Source organism: Pterocles gutturalis, unplaced genomic scaffold (genome assembly GCF_000699245.1).
Source record: "Pterocles gutturalis isolate BGI_N339 unplaced genomic scaffold, ASM69924v1 scaffold2332, whole genome shotgun sequence".
NCBI classification, from domain to species: Eukaryota; Metazoa; Chordata; class Aves; order Pterocliformes; family Pteroclidae; genus Pterocles; species Pterocles gutturalis.
In genome coordinates, this window is record NW_010112383.1 from 36,931 (window position 1) to 61,479 (window position 24,549).

Here is a 24,549-nt window from a genome sequence, read left to right on the forward strand (position 1 = left end):
CCACTTCCAAATCCTCCAAACTCTCAGTTATGGAATTTGAGAAGCAACCTGAGAACATTTCACTTGCCAGCATACTGAGACAAAGACCGTCGCATTCCTCCCTAACACTCTGTGTCCATTCCTGGTTTGATTGCTACACCCCAGCTGGGAGTTCCCTGGTGCAACAACCAACTTCTGTTAACCAACTTGAACAAGGTTTAGTGTGGTGTAGTCCTAATCCCTGGTGTGGGTTCCCGGGTGCTATGTTAACATCAACACAGTATGACAAGGGCTGTGGCACAATGATCAGTGGGGGACTACTGAGAATGAACAAAGCTCTAGACCGTGACTGGTATTCGCATGCAAACAGAAAATGTGTTTTACATACCGTTCCTTGTGTTTCTTCACTCCCACCTGCAAGAATGGCTTCTGTCTGCCAACCTGGCAACAATTATTTCATCTGCTGATGCTCATAAATCACTTCGGATGCATGTGGCAGGAAGCCAGCCCTGCTTCCAAGCAGACCCAACACAAAAGCAGCAACCCAGCCTTACTGAGGGTGGCAGCCCTGGCACCCTTGCCCCTTTTGGGTGTTCCAAGGCAGCCAGTTGCTTGAGGGGTCCCTGAGTCACCAGTGGTCCAAAGAACATCAAAAAGTAGTCTGTGAAGTGACAGCAGTAAAATACATAGGCTTTGACCTTGGCATTTCCCATGTGTATGAGTAAGCAAACAGAAAAAAAAAAGGGGGAGAGAGAAGAAGAAGGTAAATAGATGTGGAAAATTTTGCTTTATAGGTGTGGGCAACTGTAAACAACTCTGCTTGATACAGTCTTTGGAAGTCTCCTAAAGGTTAAGTTGTTCTTTGTTGAGAAAGACTGAAAAATGCTGTTCTGTGGAGCTATCTGAAAGGACTCTGAATAGTACTCACGCCTGTAACCTTTTGTTAACTGAGGTTTCATGGAAAATAAAACTAATCACATGAAGCTTGACAACCAACATGCAAAGGCCTGCCCTTACTCCTGTGGTCAATGGGTCTGAACACAAGCAGGTGATTTGTTATTGGACAGGGCTCAGTCCTAGTCCTCCAGAAGTTAATGAGAGTTTATCTTTCTGTTTTCAAAGAAAGAAATGTCAGCTTTGTAATTGATCTTAACTTTCAGTTATAAAGAAGAAATAACTTCAAACAGCTACCATTTATTTACAGAGAATGTATGTAAAATACTATAAATTAATGTTATATGTGGCTTTAAAGTTTGAGGTATAAGGTAAACAAAGTGATGCAGAAAATTGGCACACTAGGTATTCTCAAACTCATGTTTAAATTACCCAAGGAAAAGCAAAGTCAGGCTGTCACTCGGTCCTTTACAGCTGACGGACTCTTCAAAGGCTACACCACACATGGTGGGCCTTTAACATTTAGAATAAAAAGGATCTGAAACACCAGCGTGGCGGCTTAAACTATGTTGACATTTTAGCAAGCTATAAATCAGCAAAAAACCTTGTGTGTTACACTATTTTATACTTATGTGAGGGCTGAGGAGGAGAAAAAAAAACACCTCTTGTGTCTGTTATAAGACCCAAATATTATTCAGTTATGCAATTTCTTATACTTTTTTTTTTCTTTCTAATGTGCGTCTCTTTCACGAGTGCTGATGACGAAATTAGAACAAATTATCTGAAACACTGGCAAATATGGTGAGTTTACAAAGGTCACATACCTGATCTGGAGTAGATCAGATCATCAGCATATCCAGCAGGTCACCATGGCCTCATAAATGTTTGTGAATGATCATTGGAATACCAAACAGCAAAGATTGACTAATTTTCTAAATGTCTGCTGGTTCTTACTAACCCTTAGCTCCAGCTATACAATACTCAGTCCTCATGGTGAGCCTTTTAAATGACAAATTCTGGGGCTCATGCTACTTTCTCCACAGTCAAAAGACTCAGTGTTAAACTGTCACAATGAAGACTGTATGAGAGCAGCAAAATTCATGTCGCAAATGTCTGGCTGCTTTCCATTTTGTTCTCTCACACAGTACGTCCCACTCCATTCTTCCCTCTCAGCAGTCACTTGAAGCAGCACTGGCTCCATAAGGCTCGAGTGAAGGAGCTGCTTCAGCGCAGAAAGGCTTTTGTCGGTCCTCCATGGGCTGGCCAGAACACGCATTGGAGACAGAGGTTAGCTGCACTGTGGCTGAAGGGACTGCATCTCCCATTTACAGTAGCCAAAAGAGCAACAGAGAGGCTTTTGTCCTCCCAGGCAACTTTTGTGAGTATGTAAACATCTCATTTTGCTGGTTCCTTCCTTCCCTCTCTGGCCTTCAACCTGCAGAAGCCAGCTGGTCTTCAGAGTACAAATGAACGACAGAACCCCTGCAGCTGGCTAAGGGGATGTTTCAGCCTGTAACAATCTCAGCCCAACACTAATTCACCATTTGGAAAGCCAAAAATAGTTTCTCAGCTGATTCTGTGGAGATGGATCTTGGTCAAATACCAAAACCAACAACTTGAGCAGAAAAGCACACAGAGATGACTTCCACATTGGCGATGAAGCCAGACAGGACCGCGAGGCTCTCCTCCCGCACAGCTCGACTGCGCTGCTCTGCCTGCACAGTGGGGGCTGTGACCAGGAAAGTTTTTCAGCTGACATCTCTTCATCCTGATTTTTCATAGTTCAGAGATAGCTTAGAGCTGTTGATAAGCGTGCTTGAATTCAACCAATGCAGGCAGATCTTGAAAGGTGCTGTGCTCTGAGGGGCCCTGGGAAGCTCACTAGACAGTTAGAATCCCCCTTCAGAAAGCAGCTGTCTGGATGCCAAGTTTTACTGAGCAATATGTTTATTTGCTGGAATTGCTAAACTCTCACTCTTAACATCAGTACCATTTGTAGCCAGGCAGCTCTCTGTCTAACCATAAATCAAAACCACAGGACTGGCAGAATTGGTCCCTTATGTCAAAGGATTGTAATAATGCCATCAAATATAGAGGCACATTTTCAAACCTGAATCAGCTTCTCCATAATAACAGAGACCAATAACTCTGCTACCATCACAAAATACATATTAGAACGTGCCCTAAAAGTTTACAAGTAGCATTTTCTAAGCATGGCTTTTTTACATTAAAACATCTTACATTTTCCCAGGCAACTTCTGTCATCCTTACAATTCACCACATGCTGCTCCAGGCTAGTTTATCTTTCTGGTCTGAGACACTCTGTAGCTGACTACATTCAAAGAAACTGTGAAAGAAAAAGCAGGAAATAGGTTTTACAGCTAGCAAATCACATCAGTCAGGACCTGGGAAAGCTGGTGCTCAAGACAATATAAAACTGTGCTCAATATTTCGACTGCAGCGTGTAAGTCTGTCTAGAGGTAGGGACAAGACAAATATTAGTGAGATAGTTTGCTATGTACAAAATAAAACAATGTTATCATCCTACCTGCCATAAGTAAAGGAAGGGAAAGGTTAAGGACAATTAGATAAATCTTAACTTTTATAAGAAGTCTTAACTTCTGCATTCTAGAATATATGCCACCATTCCACATAAATTATTGATCAAGTGTAGAATTAGGTTGAAGGGTGTGCTTTATGCCAGAGATTCAATTACGTAAAAATAATGGTCCTTTGCTAGCCTTAAGATCAATGAGCATTTACAAAAGCGATCCTCCTCTTGTCTCTGGGAAAAATTGCTTTGTTCACAGGTACTATTCCTTTTGCTAAGGATAAAAATAAAGGAGTTCTAGAGGATAAAAAAGAGTTATACTCCCAATATGTTAATATATTAAATAGTGATTTATATGTGAGAAAGGAAATTGCGTCTCATACTAATTTAATTTCCTCTATTCTGTTCCTGCCAATAGTGGCAACCAAGTACATTTAATTTTTCCTTTACCAGTTCTTAACGGGAAATCACTGACCTGCTACCCTGGCCACTTCTCTTACTATGCTACAGTTATTCAAGCCTTTATAATTTCTAATGAAAATTAGAAATACATTCTTCTCCAAAACTGTTGTTGAGGCTGCACAAACCAGTCTTCAAAGTAAATGCATAAGCGTTTCCAAGGGATTTTACTTCAGCGATTAATTCTTGGGGGAAATACTGTGTTAGAGAACCTGAACTGAAGGAGCCTGAGCTGTTTGGATGTTAGGAGGTCTGAGACTTGCACCCAGCTGGGATGTGAGGTAGTTATGGTTACCACGATATGGAAAAATATACTGTGATAGAATAGTAGCATGGCTTTTTTTCATGCCATGTATTTTAACTTCAAAGTAAATTGCTTCCATTTGAATGGCAACTTCCATCAGGGTTTAAAAAATTTCTTGGCTGGCAGAGGTCTATTTATGGTGGGGACAGATGAAGCAGTATGCCTCTGCTGACAAGTCTGCAACAAAGGCAGCGTGTGGCGCCAGCAGTGCCTCAGGTGCTGGGGAGGGCTGTGACAGCCGCTCAGAGCAGGGCAAACCCACTGCACGCTGCTGCTCTTGCAATGCACCGACAGAAGCAAAGTCAAAAGGAAACTACTCCTAACTGCAAACTTCGAAGCAGTAGGAACAAAGCATAGCATTTGCTTACAGCACTTTGCTCCCAAAACAAAAGAAATATGCGATATAAATTCCAATTAGTAAAGCAGGGGAATGAAATCTTATACAGCAAAATAACCTCTCAATGTGTGGCAGAACCACTGATAACAATAACAACCAACTTTTCACTCCCCAGACAGGCCCCTCAACAAACCTTTTTTTTTTTGGAGAAGGTAATTCTGTAGGTTCCTTTAAAAAGCAAACAAAACAAACAAAATCCAAGCCAAAACAAACAAACAAAAAACAAACAAACAGCAATGTCAAAAATAAGTGTACATAAATAAAAAAGAATAGGTCCATTCCCTTTGTAAAAACAAATATTTGTCTCACCATAATTTTGTGTTTGGTTGGGTCTCTGGATGGCAAGGAAGGTTTTTTTTTTTAATCCTAGAGACATTTATAGATGTAGACTTTAATCATGTAAATAGGATTCTCATCCTGATCAGCTCTGTTTGTACTGCTCAGGTAAGCCTTCGCACGGCAATACACTTGCAGTCACACCCTTTCAGGCAGGCAAGGTTTACTCAGAAAGTTTCTCTGCAAAATTAACTAACCTGTGTAGGAAGAAATGTTTTTATGTCCTAAATATGTATAGAATTCCGTTAACTATAAAAGGTAAACTTAAAAAATAGTGTATAGGGAATAAGGGGACATAGGTACTTCTGCAATACTGAACACCACGGCAGGCTTGAGGAGGTATGAGACGTATGAGACCCCACCCAGACTGGATGTACCAGGTATCTGACAGCTGTGATTGGATTATAGTACAAGGACCAGCAGTGAAATTTAGGTCCAGTCACAGGTCAAATGTAGACTGAATCTGGGATCAGATTTCACCAAGATTTTAACTATGGCTAGAATATATAGTCGGAAATGCTCATCCTTACTTACACTGGGCCAGTGCCTCCACAGTCTCACTAGCTTTGGCCATGCTGCCCGGCAAATGTTTTTGCTCAATGCAGAATTAATTGTTAAACATTGGGGAAGTTTAATTTTGGTTTTAAGTGCAAAAAATATGTGATTCTGGTCCTTGTTGTAATCATTATAAATCCTGAAAAACACAACATGGTCAAAGCCGTCCTTGCTTTACCTCTGCTTCCTAGGTCTCTGTTTCCCTTGTTCCCTGCTTACTGCTGTGGCAACATAAGAGCTGTCCCTGTGGGATGTCCAAGGGCAGCCTGGGTTTGTGGCTAAACACAGCTGCCACCTACCTTCAGGTACTTCAATACTGAATGCACTTGCCTGTCATTCCTTCTATGGTCAGCAGAGAGAGACTTCCAGCCTTGGAGAGAGACTTGGCAGCCTATGACAAGCCCAGGGTAACTCCATGCCTGACTTGGTTTAAGCAGGATGGATTCAGGCCAGGGCATTTATAAAAATGACAGTACGAGACTTCAATAGCTGAATATTTGCACTTGCTTGGAGCCTTACAATTTTGTTTGCTTGTGATTAGAAAAAAACCCTGAAATTTCACAATTTTCTTTATGAGGAAAAAAAGGAAAAAACATTTCACCAAAACATTTAATATTAGCAGTACCAAAACATGTAGTTTTGCCTAGTTGGTTAAACATAAAAATCTAGATATGCTATAGGAAAACTAATTAAATTTTTTATACAAGTTCAAAACACAAAGGAAATTAAGTTTTTGCATTCAAAATCTTACTGGGAAGGCTTTATGAAACATCTCCATCTCCACAACTTCATGAGCTATTTCTGAGCAGCTGTATTTCAGCTTTATTTAGTCATTCTTACCTTCCTTCAGCAGTAATGGACAGCATTATCCAGCTGCTCTCTTTTTCCTGGACAACCGCACTGAGGCTCTACTTTTTTATATTTTGGCCGACATGGGGATTTTTCTGAGGTGGTGAAACATAAACAAATGAGAAAAAACTTACTGTCTCATCCTGAGGGGAGAGAATCCTCGACAGAGGAATGGAGGCTGTAGTACCGAGAAGCAGAAGCCTGAGTACATGATGGGGTGAATGAAGTCCTGCCTGTAAAGACCGAGCTGCTTTTGCTGTTTCACAGCTTCTTCTGTTTCACCCCCAGGCCTGGCATTGTACCCTGAGCATTCTGATTTGTTTATATTCTGGATCATTATTTTCCATTTTTGTTATTCTTTTTGTGGCTATTATTTCTTAGCGTGGTCTGGGGCAGATACAGTGCAAGATTTGTTAGTGTCAGTTTTAAATCTCTTGCTGGATACCCTGCGCAGCCTGAGAATTTTAGGGTGCAGTTAGAAAGCTCCTCAGTGAATTGTACTTCTTAAAATGAAGACAGGAGCAAAATCTTTGCGGGCCAGCCAAAAATACAAGGTGGTGTTTCTCTGTCATACTTCTGTGTGCTGTGCGGCTTTCACTTTTAATTAATCCAGTTTGTTTGGTTTCTGTCAGAATTCTATAAGCTTCTGTTAATTTGCTGGCAAATCCCCTACTGAGTTATAATTATCTTTGTTGTGATCCCTCTTACGATGACAAACAAGGTAGGATTTTGGCATTGGAATAACCTGACATCAGTAATATTGTAAACGTTAGAATGAGCTCTTATTTTCTTAAGTATTTTATAAACATCTTCAAAATTACAAAAACATTGTGATGATTAAACAAGTGATCGATAGGTCAGTGTTTACATTAAATTATCCCCATTGCAATTGCTTCATGGGTGGCATATGAATAGCAGGCAATTACCATTTTCTTGATATTACAGGTACTGTAGCTGTAGTCCTTACTTCCAAGCAGGAATCTGTCAGGAAGAATGAGCCTTTTCAGTTTTCAGCACCTCAGTGCCTGTGAGCTGCTGAGATCATCTCAAGCAGCTGGGATCCATTTCAGAAGACTGAAGCTGAAGATGGTTTGAATCCTTCCCCTCTCCCTCTGCAGCAGGCGTTTCACACTAACCAAAGCAAAGCCTATAATATGAGTTACCAACCAAGTCAGCTTAACTGACTCGAAGCACTGGATTATTTCTGGAAGATCAGAGCCGATCCCTCTTCTGGTTTTATTACCACCCCCTGGTGCAGGAGAGGCTTTTCTCATGTTAAGAGCTAACTTATTTGGGGCTTGCAGACTGCCTTAATCATCATTTTTTATTCTGAGATATTTTCACCTAAGACACAGTATCACCAAGACAAACTGACATTTAAAGAGCTCTCTTACAGAAGTGGGGAACAACATAAGATGTCATCCATCAGACTGAAGGGTGAAATTCTTGTATGGGCAGCTGCAGGATGAAGTTTTTACTGGGCTTGTCATTACCATGGTATGAAAGGTTTACACTTCATAAATGGTAACTAAAGCAGCTATTAAGTCACAGAATTGCTGAGGCTGGCTGGTACCTCCAGGGATTGTCTAGTCCAAACCCCTGCTCAATGTAGGGTCAGCTGGAGCAGGTAGTTCAGGACTGTATGCAGTCAGAATTTTAATATCTCCAAAGATGGAGATGCCACAAGCTTTCTAGGCAACTTGTTACACTGTTTGACCACTCACACAGAAAAAAAAAAAAAAAAATAAAAAAAAAAAAGAAATAAAAAAGTTTTTTCTTATATTTAAGTTGAATTTCCTGTATTTCAATTTGTGCCCATTGACTCTTGTCCTCTCATGACATACAAGGTCCTCATTTTCTAGCACTGGTTTAGGCACAGGCCAGAGATCATTTCCACTGGGTATTTTGGATGACCCCCCATGGTTTGGGAGCATTAAAAGGTCTGCAGCATGGATGTGAGCTGTGTGGAGCCAGCTGGCCTCAGAAGAGAAACAAGCTCTTGGGCAGAGGTAGCTGTGGGACCTTACACTGCTGAGCTTTTTTTGTAACTTGACTGTCTACCTTGTTCTCCTAAAAAATACACTCTTAGGACAAGAAAAGCATGTCTAGTTCCTTTCTCTTGCTCTCAGCTTTGGAGGTTTTAAATATGCTCAAAAGCATTGGTGTTGACCTTGTGCCCAATGATGGCTCTTCAGGCTGAGCAACTGATGCACTCCCTGTGATCTCTCGTCATTTCTACCTACCTAACTTCACCATCAAGTCTGTGACTAAGCAAGTATTTTTGTGTGCTGAAGTCTCAGACACACCAGGCTGCTCTGAGGGAGCAGGGGCAGCACAGCTCCCTGTAGGTTGGCACAGGCACTTGTGGGGGCTTGTTTGATATCAAAGCTGGAGAATAAGCACCATGAGGTCTTGCAGCACATCACAACCTCCAAACAGAGACCCCAGGCTTATGTGAGCTCCTCACCAACCAGAAACTGAGGTGGGAGACCAGCTGAGGTGGTGAGGTGGCCTTGTCCAGCGGCCAGGCAGGCAGCCTGGCAGGGCACTGGGATGCAGGGGGCATGGGGAGCTTGTCCCCTGGAGCTGGGCTGCCTTGGCAGCAAACCAGCAGGTGCTGTTTGCCTGCTATCTGGGGCTACTGCTGCAAAGTCCACCCAGATGCAGGCTGATACCTTTCACCCTTAAGAGATGGATGGCAACCTGTTAGGTCCCAGTACTGCAGCCAGCAGGAAGGGGAGGAAGCAGGTACCAACCCTGTTAGTCCTAACCAGGGGATGAGCTGTGCCCATGCACGCTTGCTGGTCAGGGGCAAGTGGGAAGGACTCCTGCCCCCTGGCATCTGGGAAAACCTTTGGGAAATTCACCCTTTCCCACACAACACCAAATCAGAAACACTTGGTGGAAAACCGTTCTCCAAAACTGCCCAGCCACAGTGACTTCAACAGGAGACAGAGAACAGCATCACTTTACTGCGAGGAACAATTTTCACCGAGTAAGGGTGCAAATCCCTTGAATCAAGGGAGACAAATGAAACATAGTGATTTATGGTGTTTTGCACAATAATATAGGTGGGTTTCCCACTCCTAAAAAACCGCCACAAAACCATTTCATAAGTAACACCTATGCAAAACCAGGGTGCTCCTCTGCTATGCAAATTCAGCAAACCCGAAGTCCTAGCCCAGACAGCAGAAAAGGGTCTAGGACAGTGTCTCTGCACCAATCTTTTCAGAGAAGAGAGAAAATGAAAACAGTGAAAGGTTTACTTTGACATCTTTAGTAATATTTTGAATTTTAAATGTTTTCATTTTAGCTCATTGAACTTACTGACAACGGAAAACACACCAAAATCTTATGTTTAAGGTTTTTTGGATTGCTGGCAAATTAAAACCTGATACTAAGAAATAGTTATTCAACATAAAATGCAGTTACCACAAACTATTTGCATTACAGTATGTACAACTGGTCTCACTTTGCAGTTGCCATGGGCAGCAAAATATCAGGGGCAAAATTTTCAGTGGCTCTTTATTGTGTGAGTGACTTGAGCTTGTGAGAAACCTACCTCTTCTGCTTTGCCTAAGGCATCAAAATACCCCAGAGCCAGTATCCAGTACAACCAGAATGTAATTACACTGTGGAAGCACAGTATCTGCCACTCATACTAACAGTAAGAGCCTGAAAACAAGTATTGCTCTCAATTTTTCTGGGAAGCACAAGCTGTCATCTAGGAGAAAGAGTATTTAACCAATTTAATTGTGGAAAATATAGACAAAGTACAGAAAGGTAGACTATTCTCTAAAGGCTTAGACACATTCGTATCAGAGTCATAGATTCTGTAAAAATTAGTTTTAACACTTTTGTTACTTTTGATCTTGCTAGGAATGAGTTTGAAGAAAAGTCAGGCTCTAAACCGCTCCAGGGATTTGAGAAAACCACTGGCATGCAGGTGAAATGCAGTAATAACCTAACAGATCTTAGTTGGAAATTGTAAATTGCAGTCCGACTTTAGTATAATTCCATGCCTTCTCTTATAAACTTTGTTGCATATTTTCAAAAATTTCAATGTGCTTTAGAAAAAAGCATTTAGCAATTCAGCAGAACTAGCAGGAAGGCGCTACACCCCCGTGTCACCAGGGGGAGCTTGCATGCCAGAAATCCCAGGGACTTCTATTTAATAACAGCTTCTTGAGGTTTGCAAGGGGATTGAAAGCTGAATTTACTTATTTTCTCCTCATTTCTGACAGAAAAGGAAAAGTCTGCTGCCTACCTTTGCCTTAGGAGGCTCCTATTCTGGGATCCAGGCAGCCGCTTGCTCTGCCCTGTTCGTGCAGCCCCGCTCTTCAGCCCTGTCTCGCTGCCTCCAGCTCCTCTCCAGTTAACTGGCCTCATCTTTCTTCAGTGTAGTGTCTCAAACTGGACACAGTCCCAGCTAAGCTGTGTAGATGTGTGTGGGTTTCCTATGCCTTACCAGCTGCTCGTGGGTTTCCTATGCCTTACCAGCTGCTCTCCAGGTACAAGTGCAGGTCTAGCATATCCTGGGTCCCTGTCACCCAGAAAGATGCCATTGCAGCGAGCAGCCCACAAACCTGCACCGCATCCAGGGTTTACCAGACATGTGTTTACATGTACTTCTTGCTGGGTGTGCAACATATGCAGTAAAGGTACAACTTGAGCTGAGAGCAAGCATTTTAGGTTTCTTTTTTTTGCTTCTGAGTGGTCATTAGACCCCACAGTTCCTTTAAATGTATTCTTAAAATTAGTTACTCCGTAGATTGCTCAGAGACTGCAGACAATATTCTCTGGCTATAGAAGACCCATGGAATAATATCAGTTCACAGGTTGTGTGAGTGCAAAAAAAACCTGAAAAATCTTCCCACTGTTGCAAGAAAAATTAGGAGCTATGCCAGATGAGATCTTTTTAAACAACATCCTTCTGGCCAGTGCAGCTCCCAGGAAAATTAATCCCTTTTCAGATCCATATGCTTGCTGCAGTATTTCCTGTGTTTTTCTGGTCACATTCACACACGTAATTCATGCAAATGTTCAGTCCTAGCTGCGGGCCTGAAAGGATGTGGTTGAAATGTTTGAACTGCTCATGTTCTTGTCTCCGTGCCAAAGCTCTGGTGGATGGTTTTGGGAACTTTGTGTTGCTGCTTAACTGGGCTATGTCACATCCTGAGGGTTGAAGGATGGGAGAAATTATGGAAGGGAGGAGAACCACATGGCCTTCTTTAGAAAATTTCTGCTTTTCAATAAATTCAGACTAATAGGCATCCACTTCAAAAGGAAAAAATAATCAAATAATAAAAAAATCAGATAACATCCCTACCACAAGAAACCCAACACACATGGTCCCTAAGAATCAGAAGCAAGTTTTGTCTTAGCCTTATTTTGGTCTAACTGCAGAAATAAGGACCACGTTGTTCAGAGACAGAGGTATCACAAAGCTGACATACTATTTGGACATTTACTCAGGTCAGAGCGAAACCTGGTGGTAAAAAATAAAGTAACAAATGTCAAGCAACTGCCCCTGGAAGAGCAGCTTGTGGGCAGGAGATGGTCTCAAGGCAATTGTTGCATTTTTCAAACCTCCCAGCCCCGACCCCAAGAGTGCAGGTGGTGGGAGCTCTGCCAACGGGCTGCGAGCCTGTACCTACTTACACATGCTCACAAGGACCAGCACAGTTGATGGAGTTTTAGCTGGAAGGTCGTGGGATGAGTTTGCTCTACCAGTCACTGCTCAATGCATGGCAGTGCCGTTCATGCTATAGAAATTCACTATGAATCTTGGGCTTGCCTGTAGCTCATCACACTGTCTTCTGACAGCTTTGCTCTTTGGGGGTAGAGATTTTTATAAATGAAATCTGACTTCATGCAGCGGAAATATTAATAGACATAGAGGAACTGCAGAAATAAGCGGTTAGATACAAATGCAGGGAAGGCTTCTCATTTAAGGTTAAATGAAATGAGACATGAGCCCGCATACTATGGAGGCTTTTTTGGAAAAATACTACTTAGAGAGGTACCTCTGTAGTTATTACACCTGTGTACTTGTCATCACACTGTACCTATCTGTATCTCCAGAAGACCCCAATATGAACTGAACAAGCTGCCACACTGCCACCCAAGACGCCTGAGGCCCTGGCGGTGCTCCAGGAGGAGCGGCTCTCCCCCACGGGGCTGGTTTGTGGCACAGAGCCGAGGAGGGGGTGAGGACCTGACAAATACACTTGGCCCCACTGTATGCATGATCCTGCAGCTCCTGTCCAGGAGCACAGGAGATGTCAAATGCTGAACAGGAGCAGCAGTGGGAGTAGGCAGAGCCTGCTCCCAGGGGATCTAGGCTTTCATTTGGTCATCTTGCTTGGGATCAAATTCAGGATTTTAAATGATGTTTGAGAAGAAACAAAGGGACAATTCTTATTTATTACAATAGGACTTGCTGGAGTCAGTGTCTGCTATGTGGCTCAGTTGTTAACCTCCAGCATAGAACACACAGCTAAAGCCAGGGAATAAAATTTAATGCCCTGCCAAATGACTGGCTTCATAAGAACCTTACATCTTCTCCTACAAAAATATTATCTTTTCTTCAAAAGCTGTTTCAATTCAGAGTACAACACTGCCAAAATCTTTGGAATTTCACCATAAATATGTCTTATGATATAAAGTAACCAGAAAAACACATGTTGCCCTTCCTGAGCTTTCTACTTTGTATTTTAAAATAAGTACTATATCTCCCACATTCTCTTTGACTAATATTTTATGGTGCTATCTCTTAAAAGGTTGACTTTTTAATGTTGTCTGTTACTGCTTAGAAGCAATTAATAATACTATGATGTTTACACTGCTCTATATTTAGTACAACAATGCTCAATAACACTATTTTCAAGTCATAAATGCTGTTTCATGAACATTTGTAAGATTAACCTTCTGTCATAAAAATAGTCATAACCTTAAAAAGAGGCAGTTTAGTATTCATTGCATGAAGATTAGAAAGAACTATCAGATATGCAGGCTCCATGTTGAACCAAATGAAGTCAGTGGAAATACTCCCCTAGTCTTTGGTCTGTGTTGGCTCAGGCCCTTAAACCACACGTGGTAACTTAGGGGCTGATACTCGTGCTCAGCGCAATCTTTTCTTTTTCATATGCCAGGTAATAGTGGCAGATGACAAGTTATAACACAAACATCCCAGTTTTACTGTAGAGCAGATGTCAAGCTTAATCTCCACTGAATGCCTTGGTTTCTCTAACGGTGCTGTGGTATTTATTGCAGCCAAGGCCAGAGCCATTTTAAGGCAGGAGCTGCCAGCTGTGTGTAATGAAATGTAGTCAAAGCTGCCAACAGTCAGAAATTAAATACGGACTGTGGCAGCATCTGCCAACTTTTTGGGCAGTAGCAGATCAGTGGCAGCCAACTGAACTTGAGATGGCAGCGATCTAATACATCCCATTCACCAACTCAGTGATTCACTAAGTAATTTAGCTCATTTTTTTAAAATTTGTATCTACTGTCATCATACTACTGTACAAGTCTGAGGAAGGAGAGAGGAGGGTAAAGAGAGTGAGAAAAAGAGACCAAGCACTGGAAGGCAGCATCTTAAAAAAAGAACAGTAGCATAGGCAGGAAATTTGTTCAACACCCGGTTGCATTAAGTGGTATGGTTGCATCGAGGTGCAGTCTTACTAGGATATGGGTAAGAATGGTATATAAATGAAGAGAAGAACTAGTTTTGAAACTAAAGCTGCACCTTTATTTTGTGACCTGGTTGGGCAAAAGGAAAAAATGTAATGACACAAGACTGCAGCATGAATTTTCTCTTCCCAGTGCTTCAGGAGATCCTGGCAGTTGTGGGACTACCACCCATGAAACTAAATACACTGATGGTGTTTTGACACTTCACAATGCATGAACAAATAAGAGCAGTGCACACAAATAATGAGGCAGAGCTTTGCCTTTTGTTACCCAAGAAACAACATATTGAGATAGACCTTCTACCTGAAAGGAATGGATTGAAGAATGATGTCACCAGGCTAAAGAAAAGATGCTGCTCCAGGAACACCATCCTGCTGCTAAGGGATTAGGGGAGGTCTCAGCCCTGACCTCAGGGATTGCTTCAGCTACCGGATAGTGCCTGCTTTTGTGGAGCAGTCCTAGCCACCCACCCAGTATTTATTGCAGCCCTTTAGCCCACTGGAAAGGCAAAGAGGTCTGAAATACACATTCAGGACTGAGAAGATAGTTGAAAACCATCTCCTTCTCTTTTTCTGGCCTTGTGGCTCATGTACAGCACAATCTTGTTAAAAAAAAAATGGTTGGTGCTTTGTCATCATTGGAGAGATTGGGAAAGTGTAATACCCTGAGCCAAAGTGACTTACTCACGCAAGAGAAGTCTGAGCAGTAGCTCAGTCCGTGAATTTTGACAAACCTGGGCTTGACGTTCAGAAAACTGTGTAAAGGTGTTATATTGTGGCTAATATTAATTTCCTAAAAACTAAATGTAAGCCAGGGTATAAAAGAGAAATCACACAAAGATACAGTTTTTTTCTTTGTAGTGTAACTTGATGTTTCTTGTTCTTACGCTGATGTGTTTAGTTAACGCTAGAAGCTATTCACAGAGTTCGCCATGTAAGAGGGCAGCCTGTAAAATGATACAAGTTTCTGTAGTCACTGCTTAAGACTTACAAACTTGATTCCTCTGCCACTTGATGGAAATTTAGCCTGAGATTTTGGTTCTGCGATGATTCTCATGGGCTCCAAACTCAGTGCTTACCACACTAACAATAATCCTTTATGTTTCCAGACTCTATCTGTGTTCCTTGTTAACCTTCAATCACAAAGTAATGAGATGCATCAGACAGCATCAAGCTGGCCTAAGGGGTTACAAATTTGGATGAGGGCCACATACTGTACTAATTGTTTCTAATAAATTACATATTTCATGAGGGACATCATGATTTTAATCATTTATTCTGCATGTTGTTTCCATTGGAGAGAAGAACAAGCAGGCACTAAATAAGCTGTGCATCTGAAATTCATGGCAGAAGCTAGAAAGAGCTCATTTAATATCAGCCATCATTGTAAATACCAGAATTATACATGTATCAAATCCCAGGGTCTGAACACTTTGGGAACAGACAGTGAGTCCTGGTTGTTTTAATGAGTCAAACCAAAATGATGTCTTTGAATGCTCCTTAGATTTGTAAGAACTCAGACTTAATCCAATTTCAAACTTTGTCGCTGGGGCCTCGCTCAAGAAAAAGTCTTTGTTTCTATGCAAAGAAAGATACGTTAAGAAGGGAATTTAAAGGATGTATTTCCCAGAAGGAAACAGAGAGGGAAAACAGTCAAATGTACCTTTCACCTCTGTAGGGAAGTTTGATGGCAACTAATCGCAAAGGTAGTCTAGACAACACAGAAAGCTGCAAGAACTTTCTTTAAAGCCTGCTGACCTCAACAGCCTCCTGCAGGGTGAACTAGGATGAACAAAAGTTTCCTGTTTCCCTGACCTCTAGCACACCCATACCAGTGGACTCACTGTTAATGAAATCCTCAAGGACTTGGGAACGTGCACTTCCTTCAGTGGGGGGAGACTGGGATGGTATGTAAATAGCTGCTGGTATTAATAGCAATAGCTGGTGGATAACGTGGAGACTTGGAAGCTCTAGGGAGCAATGCAGGTTTGGGAACACCTCCGGCTGTCTTCTGTTTGTCTTTGTAAACCTTGCTTCCTGTCACTTCAGTCTGCGTTTCCTTTCAAGGATGAGCTGAGATACCAAACAAAACGTGATTATCTAGGTAAAAGGAAATCTGCCTCAATACAAAATGTACCTTGGGATGGAAAGTTGCAGTTGTAGCTCTGAGACTTAGTTTGCAGGTGGTAATGAGACACTTTGCTTCTCCCTTGGCAGTCTAAGCTGCCTTCCACTTGGTCCCTCTCTGCCTGGAAGGGTTATTTTAGACTTCTCTGGAGGATGTGAAGGGAAGAGGCTGAGAATCCAGCAAGGCTTCCAGGGGTTCCTCTAGCACACCGACTAGAATAAAGAAGATATCTCTAAAGATACTGTTTGTGAATGGATGGATATTTGTGCTAAAATAGCTGGACATCTACTTTGATACAGAGGAAAAGGACTAAAAGATTCTTCTTGGTTTTGTCATACAGAACAAGAAGCAGATTAATAAATAGAAGAAACAGGCCTTATGCAATAAGAATTCACTAGGAAAGATTGCCCTAAGTAAAACTGGCGACTCTTCAAATTGAGAAACCTTCCTCTGGTTTTTATGGTGTTTTTCATAGGGAGATTCAAGCCAGCCTCCACACATGAAGAAGAGGAGCTTAAAATGAAAGAAGGTAATGGAGATTCAAGAGTAGCGTGTTAGAGCACTGAAAGTTACAGAAAGATGAGAGAATTTGAAGTGCAGATATAAAAGCCCAAGACTAACAGAAGAAAAAAGTGGCACAAACAGGGGAAAGGGAAGTGATGAATCCTCAGGTAAGAGTGTTGCTATACCTAGAAAACAAGGTGGCAAGAGGTACATCACAACATTGTGAAAATACAATGGATTAATTTGGTGCAATCTTCAGATACTGGCTTTGGCCAACACTGCATGCTACCTAAGAGTGTGGAATTAACAAACACTAGTGCAGCCGGGTTAGAAAAAGACATATTTTTGAAAGCAAAATGGAAAACCTCTTTGACATCCATTAGGTTTGGTAATATAATACCAACAAGTACAGTGTGCTGAGCTGTTATCTGGTTTTCTGTCTGATTCGCTCTCCAGATTACCACTTAAATCAATACCTCTCACATTGATTTTTCCAGCACACTGTATTCCAGTAAAAAGAACAATGCGCTGAGATGAGTCAGCTATTTGTCCATCTGTAGGGACTCTGGTGCATTTTTGTTTAGGAAAATAAAAGCAGGAGCCAAAGTACACACAAATATATAGCAAGAAAGCAGCTGCCTGTTGCATCATAGCATGGCACTGGCTCTGCAGACACAGGGGTTTGCTACAGCTTGCTGCAGCAACTACAGACCCACCTCGGTCTGGAGAAAGTTGTTGTAAGGATGGAACCAAAATATCTGAGGGCAATGTTAGACAAATAATAATGTCGTCTTTCAGTTTAGGTCACTGCTATAGCAGAGGGGAAAATTATGCCCACATTTCACCAAGAAGCTGATCTCCATATATTTACCATGACATCAGCAATACTGCATTTTCATTTATTTAATATATTTTCATGTATTCCATGTAGAAGGTACTATAGTCCTGGTACTGTAACTGGTCATCACTATTGTCTGATGTTGCTTCTGCTCCTTTTAGTCATGTTAACAATTTCCTATTTTGTTTGCAATCACAGTGTGCAAGTTCCTTTACTGTTGCTTTCTCTCTTGCTTAGCCATAAATCCATGAAACAAACAACTCTTCTCTCATACAGTTTGGTAATTATTTCAAGGATTGCAAGAAGCATAGCAAAAGTATTTTCAGTTCAAAGAAGAAATAAAAATCTCAATAAATACTTGGAGATTGGGAGTCAGGCTGAAACCTGACTCTCCCCACAGCGTCTCTTGCCCACCTCTCTGCTGCAGGCACAGAGTGAAGCTCATGCCATGGCCCCTCGTGTCTCCCACACTCCTGTGCACGTGGCTGCTGTCTCAGCTTCCAGGCTCTGCACCCACCTGCGAACTTGGCTTATTTCTGGGGATGTTTCTTTGAATAAAGAGCAGCTAAAACTACTAACATGCCAGAGAAATTAACAAATGAAAATGTTTGTCCCTCTTTTCCACTACGAGCTCTGTTTGATGGGGATTTATTATCCCCATCTTTGTATGTAAGGTACAGGACCACAGTCTATCCCATCTCCCATTAGTAACAGCCCTGGAGGATACAGAGCGGCCAAAGGAGATGTAAAGGAGGGAAGTTCAGCATCCAGAATCTCATTCTTTACTGTATATTGAAGACAATATTGTGAGTATACTGAGGAAGAAACAGCCCACAGGAAATGAACGTATGCAAAACTGTGGGAATGGTGTGTAATTATGAAGCCTGTTATTCTGAAAATACTGCTTAATATTGCTATCTTCAACTGCTATAAAACTAGAATATTTGAATAATTTCAAAGACTATTTCTCAGTAATGTTTTCACAGAATTGTGTATTTCACATTGCTACGTTTGCCCCCTAATCTCTTAGTCTAAATAAATAACGTTCATGTTTTCATAACAATGAAGAGGAAGGAATAATGATTTTTCTACTTCAAGCCCTTTTTAAATAAAAAGGATAGTGTTAATGACAGTTACAGTATGGTAAATCTGGAGCAATCCAGTCTGTTTACAGGAAGGGCTATCCACTTCCAGGTGTCCACTTGTGTATCTGGGAATACTGTGTAGTTTAAGGTGCTAAGGTACACAGGAGAGGCATTTTGTGCTTTGCTTTGTTCCATATACAGCATATTTCAGATTAGTTATGAATGATCTTCAACTACATACTTTCCTAACAGAAAGTCTGTTCCCTGGGAATTAAGTTGATGTAGAAGCAAATCATGCAGGAACTTCCCCAGGCCTCAGGAGGGTATTAAAGGTAACACTGAGCAGGCTGCAGTCCTTGAGAGGAGATACCAGGACCTGTTTCATGGAGCATTTCATTTGCACAGAATCTAGTTTAGGCTTACACAGCAAAATAAGACAGCAGTGATTTCAGCAGGTATTATTGCTACCCATGCAAACCTTTTTCCTTCCACAAATTATTATAGTTGTCTAAAATAAGATTATTTCTAATATCTAGTACACAAACTTTAGTCTATTTTAGCAAATAGATAGCAAGTCTCATACAGCACCTGAGTGATGCTAATAACTGTTGCTAAGACAAGTGCTAGAGAACTGAAGCTACAGTGTGAGATATATAGAACTGGCTGATGTGATAAATTACCTAATGACAGTGGCAGTATTTCACACAACAAATCAGATCTCCTACCTTTTCTTGCCAGGTAAAAAACTGTGTTAAGCAGATGGAATGGAAATTGAGGACATTCATTATCTATCAAGAGGCACCTGGCAGGATAGCCTCTGGTCTGCAGTCTGAAAAGAATCCTGCACTGATAAGGGTGAAGTGCTAGTGAATCACTAAAGATCCTGCTTCACTGCAAGCACAGTCAAGTCAAACTCTGTTCAGAATGATTTGAGAAGCAAGGCCTAAATTTAGCTGTTCTCATCCCAGCTAATATTCCTGCTGCTTTTATGTTCAATCCTGGAAAACATGTAAGACCTTTAAACATTTACTGATATTTCTCATTTCCCCTTGTCTTCACAAGAAAGGCATTGCACTTCCTATGATCAGATACCCAGTCCACAATTTTGGCTATTCTCCTTTTCACAGCTGGCTGGCAAGGGAGGCAGTACGTACAGGAGTGGTTTAAATAAGAAACAGAGAAATGTATGGGGCCAGCACTGCTAAAACATACTATTCAAGGAGTTCTCTTCAGTGTTTGGGATGGAATTATCTGTCATAATAAATACATCAAGGCTTTGCAAAAAAAAGAAGCTTTTAAAGAAAAAGAAATAAATTTGCCAATGCTGCAAGATTCTATGGTCAGGATAAATAGATGGTCAGTATCAGGTCAGTGCCAGATAGTCACTTCAAAGTGTGAAAACAGCGATGGCTCAGCATGAACCTTTCACAGCTGTGCTGCTCATGGGCAGAGAGCCCTTGCTCACACCCTGGTGTGTCCTCTGCAAGAGAAGACACAAAGCCACAGCGCAAGGGGAGCGTGTGCCCTGCCAGGGCAGAGACAGTACCTGCACAGTACCTTTGAGGGCAGGCGGGGTGAAGACGCTCTGCTTCCTTTGCTTGGGAGAGCCGCTCTGGGACTGGGGAGGGACAGAACACAGAGAGAGGCAGTGAGACAGGCACAGGGAGAGTTTTCTGGTCATGGCAGCTCCAGGTCTTACCCCACAGCTGCTTTCAAAGAGTGCACACATGAATCTGAGACTTTTCTAAGAAAATGGTATTGTATAAATCTGATGCCCACCCACAGGCTTTAATGAACAAAGGAAAAACTAAGATTAAACAGAAAAAATATATGTTTAATGGACAACCTTTATGACTCCCAGGCAAAACAGCCCCAACACTACTGAAAATTACCCTTTACTCTAAAACAATATTGTTAAACATAAAATTAAGATAGCATGTGCTTGTAACAGTCTGTGTAACAGATTCTCCCAAGTCAAATGTTTACATATATTAAAAGAGATGCAAGATTTACATTAAACAATATTCCAATTAAATACAGTGTAATGAATGATTATATGTATAGGTAAGGTAGTACTGAAATTATTAATATATAAGTTTTTACATAAATAAATGGAAGAGCCCTCCCCCTGCACTTTTTCAATGTGTTCCATTACTCCTAAAATAATAATTTCAGCAATTAATCACTCAGCCTTTAACTGTGACTGATTTAAGTGATATATTTAGACACAGTTAAATTTTTATGGCCCCAAAATCACATCTATGCACAAAAGATAAATTATTCCAAAATAATGGCATTAAAATTACACATAGAGTAATAGTAGTATAATTATATCCATGTATACATAGCAAAAACTGACTGGAATACATTACAGTGCTAAAACAGAGCAACTTTTGCAAAACTAAAGCAGTTAAATTAGTGTCCATATTATACCAACATTAAATGTGTCCATATACAAAGGATAATAAAACTACATAAGGTTACACACATCACTAGCTTTTGAAGACATAATCACCATATCACATTCCTAAGAAAAAAGTTTTTAAAATCTGTGTATAGGTAAGCTTTATTTTTTCTCGTCTAATCAATATCTAGTTGTATTTGATAATAATGATGTTGTCTTTTCCCAAATACTTCCCTAAAATGCCTGGGTACTTTGACTGGTATAGAGTCTGTGAATTTTAATCAGATCTATTTCTTCAAGGGACATCTTAGGAAAACCACTTTGACACAAGTATGGCCAAGACTATTAACTTATCACAATGGATGGAATTATAACATTTATAGATAAAATATTGCCTTCTTTTGAAAGAGAAACCTATTTTTAAACACTGGGACACGTTGTTGATCCTTGCCCCAGTAAATCTTTATAAGTCTATATCTGAGTCCAAATTTGAACCAATCAATACTTCCTACTGCTATTTAAAGCACTGCTCACTTCTCTGAGCAATGGGTGAAGGAGAAAGAGATCAGGGAACTGCAGGAGCTACACAAGGGGAGGTTAGAAAATGCGATTGGAGGAGCCGACTTCTAACTCTTCTGCAAACGAGATCAATGCGCTACCTGCTGTGGGCTTGGCAGATGACTGGGAAGACGAGAGAAGTGTTTACAATGCTTTTGTAGACCAGCAGTGATCTTTAGACCCAAAGCAATGCTGGATGAGGTGAACTGGCAAGGTCACCTTGGGCCACATTTGATTTGGTATGATTTGCCAGGGCACAGCAGCAAGGCAGAGGGGAAACTTGCCTTTCCCAGTTCCCTGCCACAGGAAGAAGGGAGAGCAGGCAGAGCTGACACGCAACGCAGCTTTACACAGCCCCAGTTTGAAAGTGATGGGCCTAAAAAGGCTGTGTTATTGAAGATGGCAATAATTGAGAACGTAAATAAAATATTAACTAGGATGAATCAGTAAGTTTCAAAGGGCTTTTAACAATAGGTCTATTTTAATATGTTTAATAGTTCTATTTATAAATATGTTCAAAAAATTAAATATTTCACTTACCTCTGCCTGTGAGACATTTGTTCTCTTCTCATCTTTTTCTAGTGGAGGAAAAGATATGGAAAGAGAAAAGTTAGTACAAAAGCCTTCTCAGTGCTAACCCTTGTCTGCCCGGAACCCTACAGCACTATTGTAAATAAGAAATTACCCTTCTGACTTACAGCTTTTCCTTCTCTTTTGTGTGTCTCATAAAACCGGAGGCCCTGATTAGCATTTGGACGTAAGAACTACATCTAAAGAACTTAACTCCCATTTCTTTGCCTGTGAATTAACACCAAGCGATGGAGTGCCTTTAGCAGCAGGTCCTTCGGCCAGGCTCGCAGCAGGGCTCTGCACTCAGCGGTGGCCATCGGGATATGTGGCTGCTCTGCCCAGGGATTGTGCTTTCTTCTGTGATCAGAAAGGGCTTGGTTGCCAGATGGTGTGCAGCAAACTCACAAAGGGCTCTACTGGACTCAAATAACAATAAATAAGAACCTTGCCTCAGTTTAGCTATTAATATGCCAATACTGGTACTGAAGAACTGATACTAGCAGTAATATGTAGAATTAGCAAACCAAAGATTAACATAGTCTAATCTTTTCTCTTAAAAGTTTCATGACATTACTGGTGTAGTGTCAGAAATGACTGTGAAGTATTTCCCAGTACTGCTTATTTTTATTGCCTTAATTTGCTTTGGACTATAGGCATGGCAGAAATAGTCAATATTAGATTTCTAATGAAAATAAGGGTCTCTAAGAACTCCTTCTGAACAACTAAGTAATATTATATGAAGCAGAGGAGGGTCAAGGGTCTTCCTAATCATTCCCCTTAACCAGTTTGTGCATGAGATTAAATTATTTTTCTACCACTGTCTTGATGCAGTTAATGGTCAGAAAAATCTTCTGATTATGATTTCACAAATATTTGACAAAGATCACACAGGACCTTTGATGCATAGTAGTTTGGAGTTCTAAAATTCCATTAAGAACAGAGACATCAATCTCTTACTGTACCAATGCCCTCTCTAAAATTTTCCACTTGCAGATATCACTGTGCAATTTCCACTGGGGTGTGGCAGATCCATAAATGTAGATCTGAAGGAAGAATTAGGTCTACGTAATATCACTTCATCTAACTTATTCTCTAGATACTGGCTGCTTGTGGTGTGCTGTGTGTGAGGGGAAGAGCCAGTTCAGATAGACCAATGGCATTTTCTGTTGCATTCTTTACCATTGTATCTGTGCAACTTGCAAACGTTAATTGATTTACTGGATTTTTCAATGTGTTTATTTTCCATTACCTTTATTTGAAAGACATTCAACTGACTTATAGTTGAGGTTTAAAAGTGTGATTGAAAACTGTGCTGAATACTTAAAGCATAGTCCCAAAGATACAGAATTAGACAGGACACTCAGGAGGCCAGTTCTTGCCATTGACATTTGTATGAACTAATGATGAAATAAGATGACTAATGACTCCTTGACCTCCCTACCCGTAAGCAATTACAGCAGTGCCTATTTAAGTATGGCAGTGCCTATGCTCCTTTGTAAAGCATTTTGGGGTGTGAAGTCAGGATGGCTAAATTGGTGATTATTTATGTGCTTGTAATCTTTCTTATTAGTTGTATACCAAACAGACACAGATTTCAATGATTCAACACTGCAATTTTTTTATTTTTTTTTTTTAACGTCTGGATCCTGGATTTAATTTGGAGGCTGAAATTTGAATAAATCGTAAACTTTCAGCAGATAACAATCAAAAGCAAGTTATGTCACATTCCTTCCTGAAACTCTAAACTTGCCCAGATTAAAAATGTGTTTATAAACCCAAGCTGGGGCTTGCATAAGGAACTGTCATGGTTTAAGCCCAGCCGGCAATGAGCACCACACAGCCGCTTGCTGACTCCTCTCCCTGCTCCCCCTCCACCCCCCGAGAGACAGGGAGGAGAATCAGAAAAACAAAAGGTAAAAACTCGTGGGTTGAGGCAAGGACAGGGAGGGATCACTCACCACTTATGATCATGGGCAAGACAGACTCAACTTGGGGAAAAAAACCCATCAACTTAATTTGTTACCAATCAAATCAGAGTAGGATAACGAGAAATAGAACCACATCTTAAAAGGCACCTTCCCCCCAGCCCTCCCTTTTTCCTGGGCTCAACTTCACTCCCAATTTCTCTACCTCCTCCTCCTGGCTGCACAGGGGGACGGGGAATGGGGGTTGTGGTCAGTTCACCACACGCTGTCTCAGCCGCTCCTTCCTCCTTTTGGGGAGGGCCTCCCACAACCCTGCTCCAGCCTGGCGTCCCTCCCATAGGAGAGAGTCCTCCATGAACTTCTTCAACATCAGTCCTTCCCCACAGGCTGCAGTTCTCCACTAACTGCCTCAGTGCAGGTCCCTCCCGCAGAGTCGTGGCCTCCCTTGGACACAGCCACCTGCTCTGGTGTGGGGTCCTCCATGGGCTGCAGTTGGGTCTCTGTTCCACCGCTGACCCC

At 41.3% G+C, this 24,549-nt stretch overlaps 1 protein-coding gene across 1 annotated transcript in view; it reads right to left on the bottom strand.

The window, feature by feature from the left end:
* PPP1R1C (protein phosphatase 1, regulatory (inhibitor) subunit 1C) overlaps positions 1-24,549 on the bottom strand; it is a 50,846-nt gene that overhangs the window by 7,054 nt on the left and 19,243 nt on the right. The window contains exons 3-4 of the mRNA XM_010074000.1: positions 22,076-22,113; positions 20,131-20,191 (exon numbers count right to left, since the gene is read on the bottom strand). Of these exons, the coding sequence (XP_010072302.1) occupies positions 20,131-20,191; positions 22,076-22,113 (99 nt within the window). The remainder of the gene's footprint in view (positions 1-20,130; positions 20,192-22,075; positions 22,114-24,549) is intronic.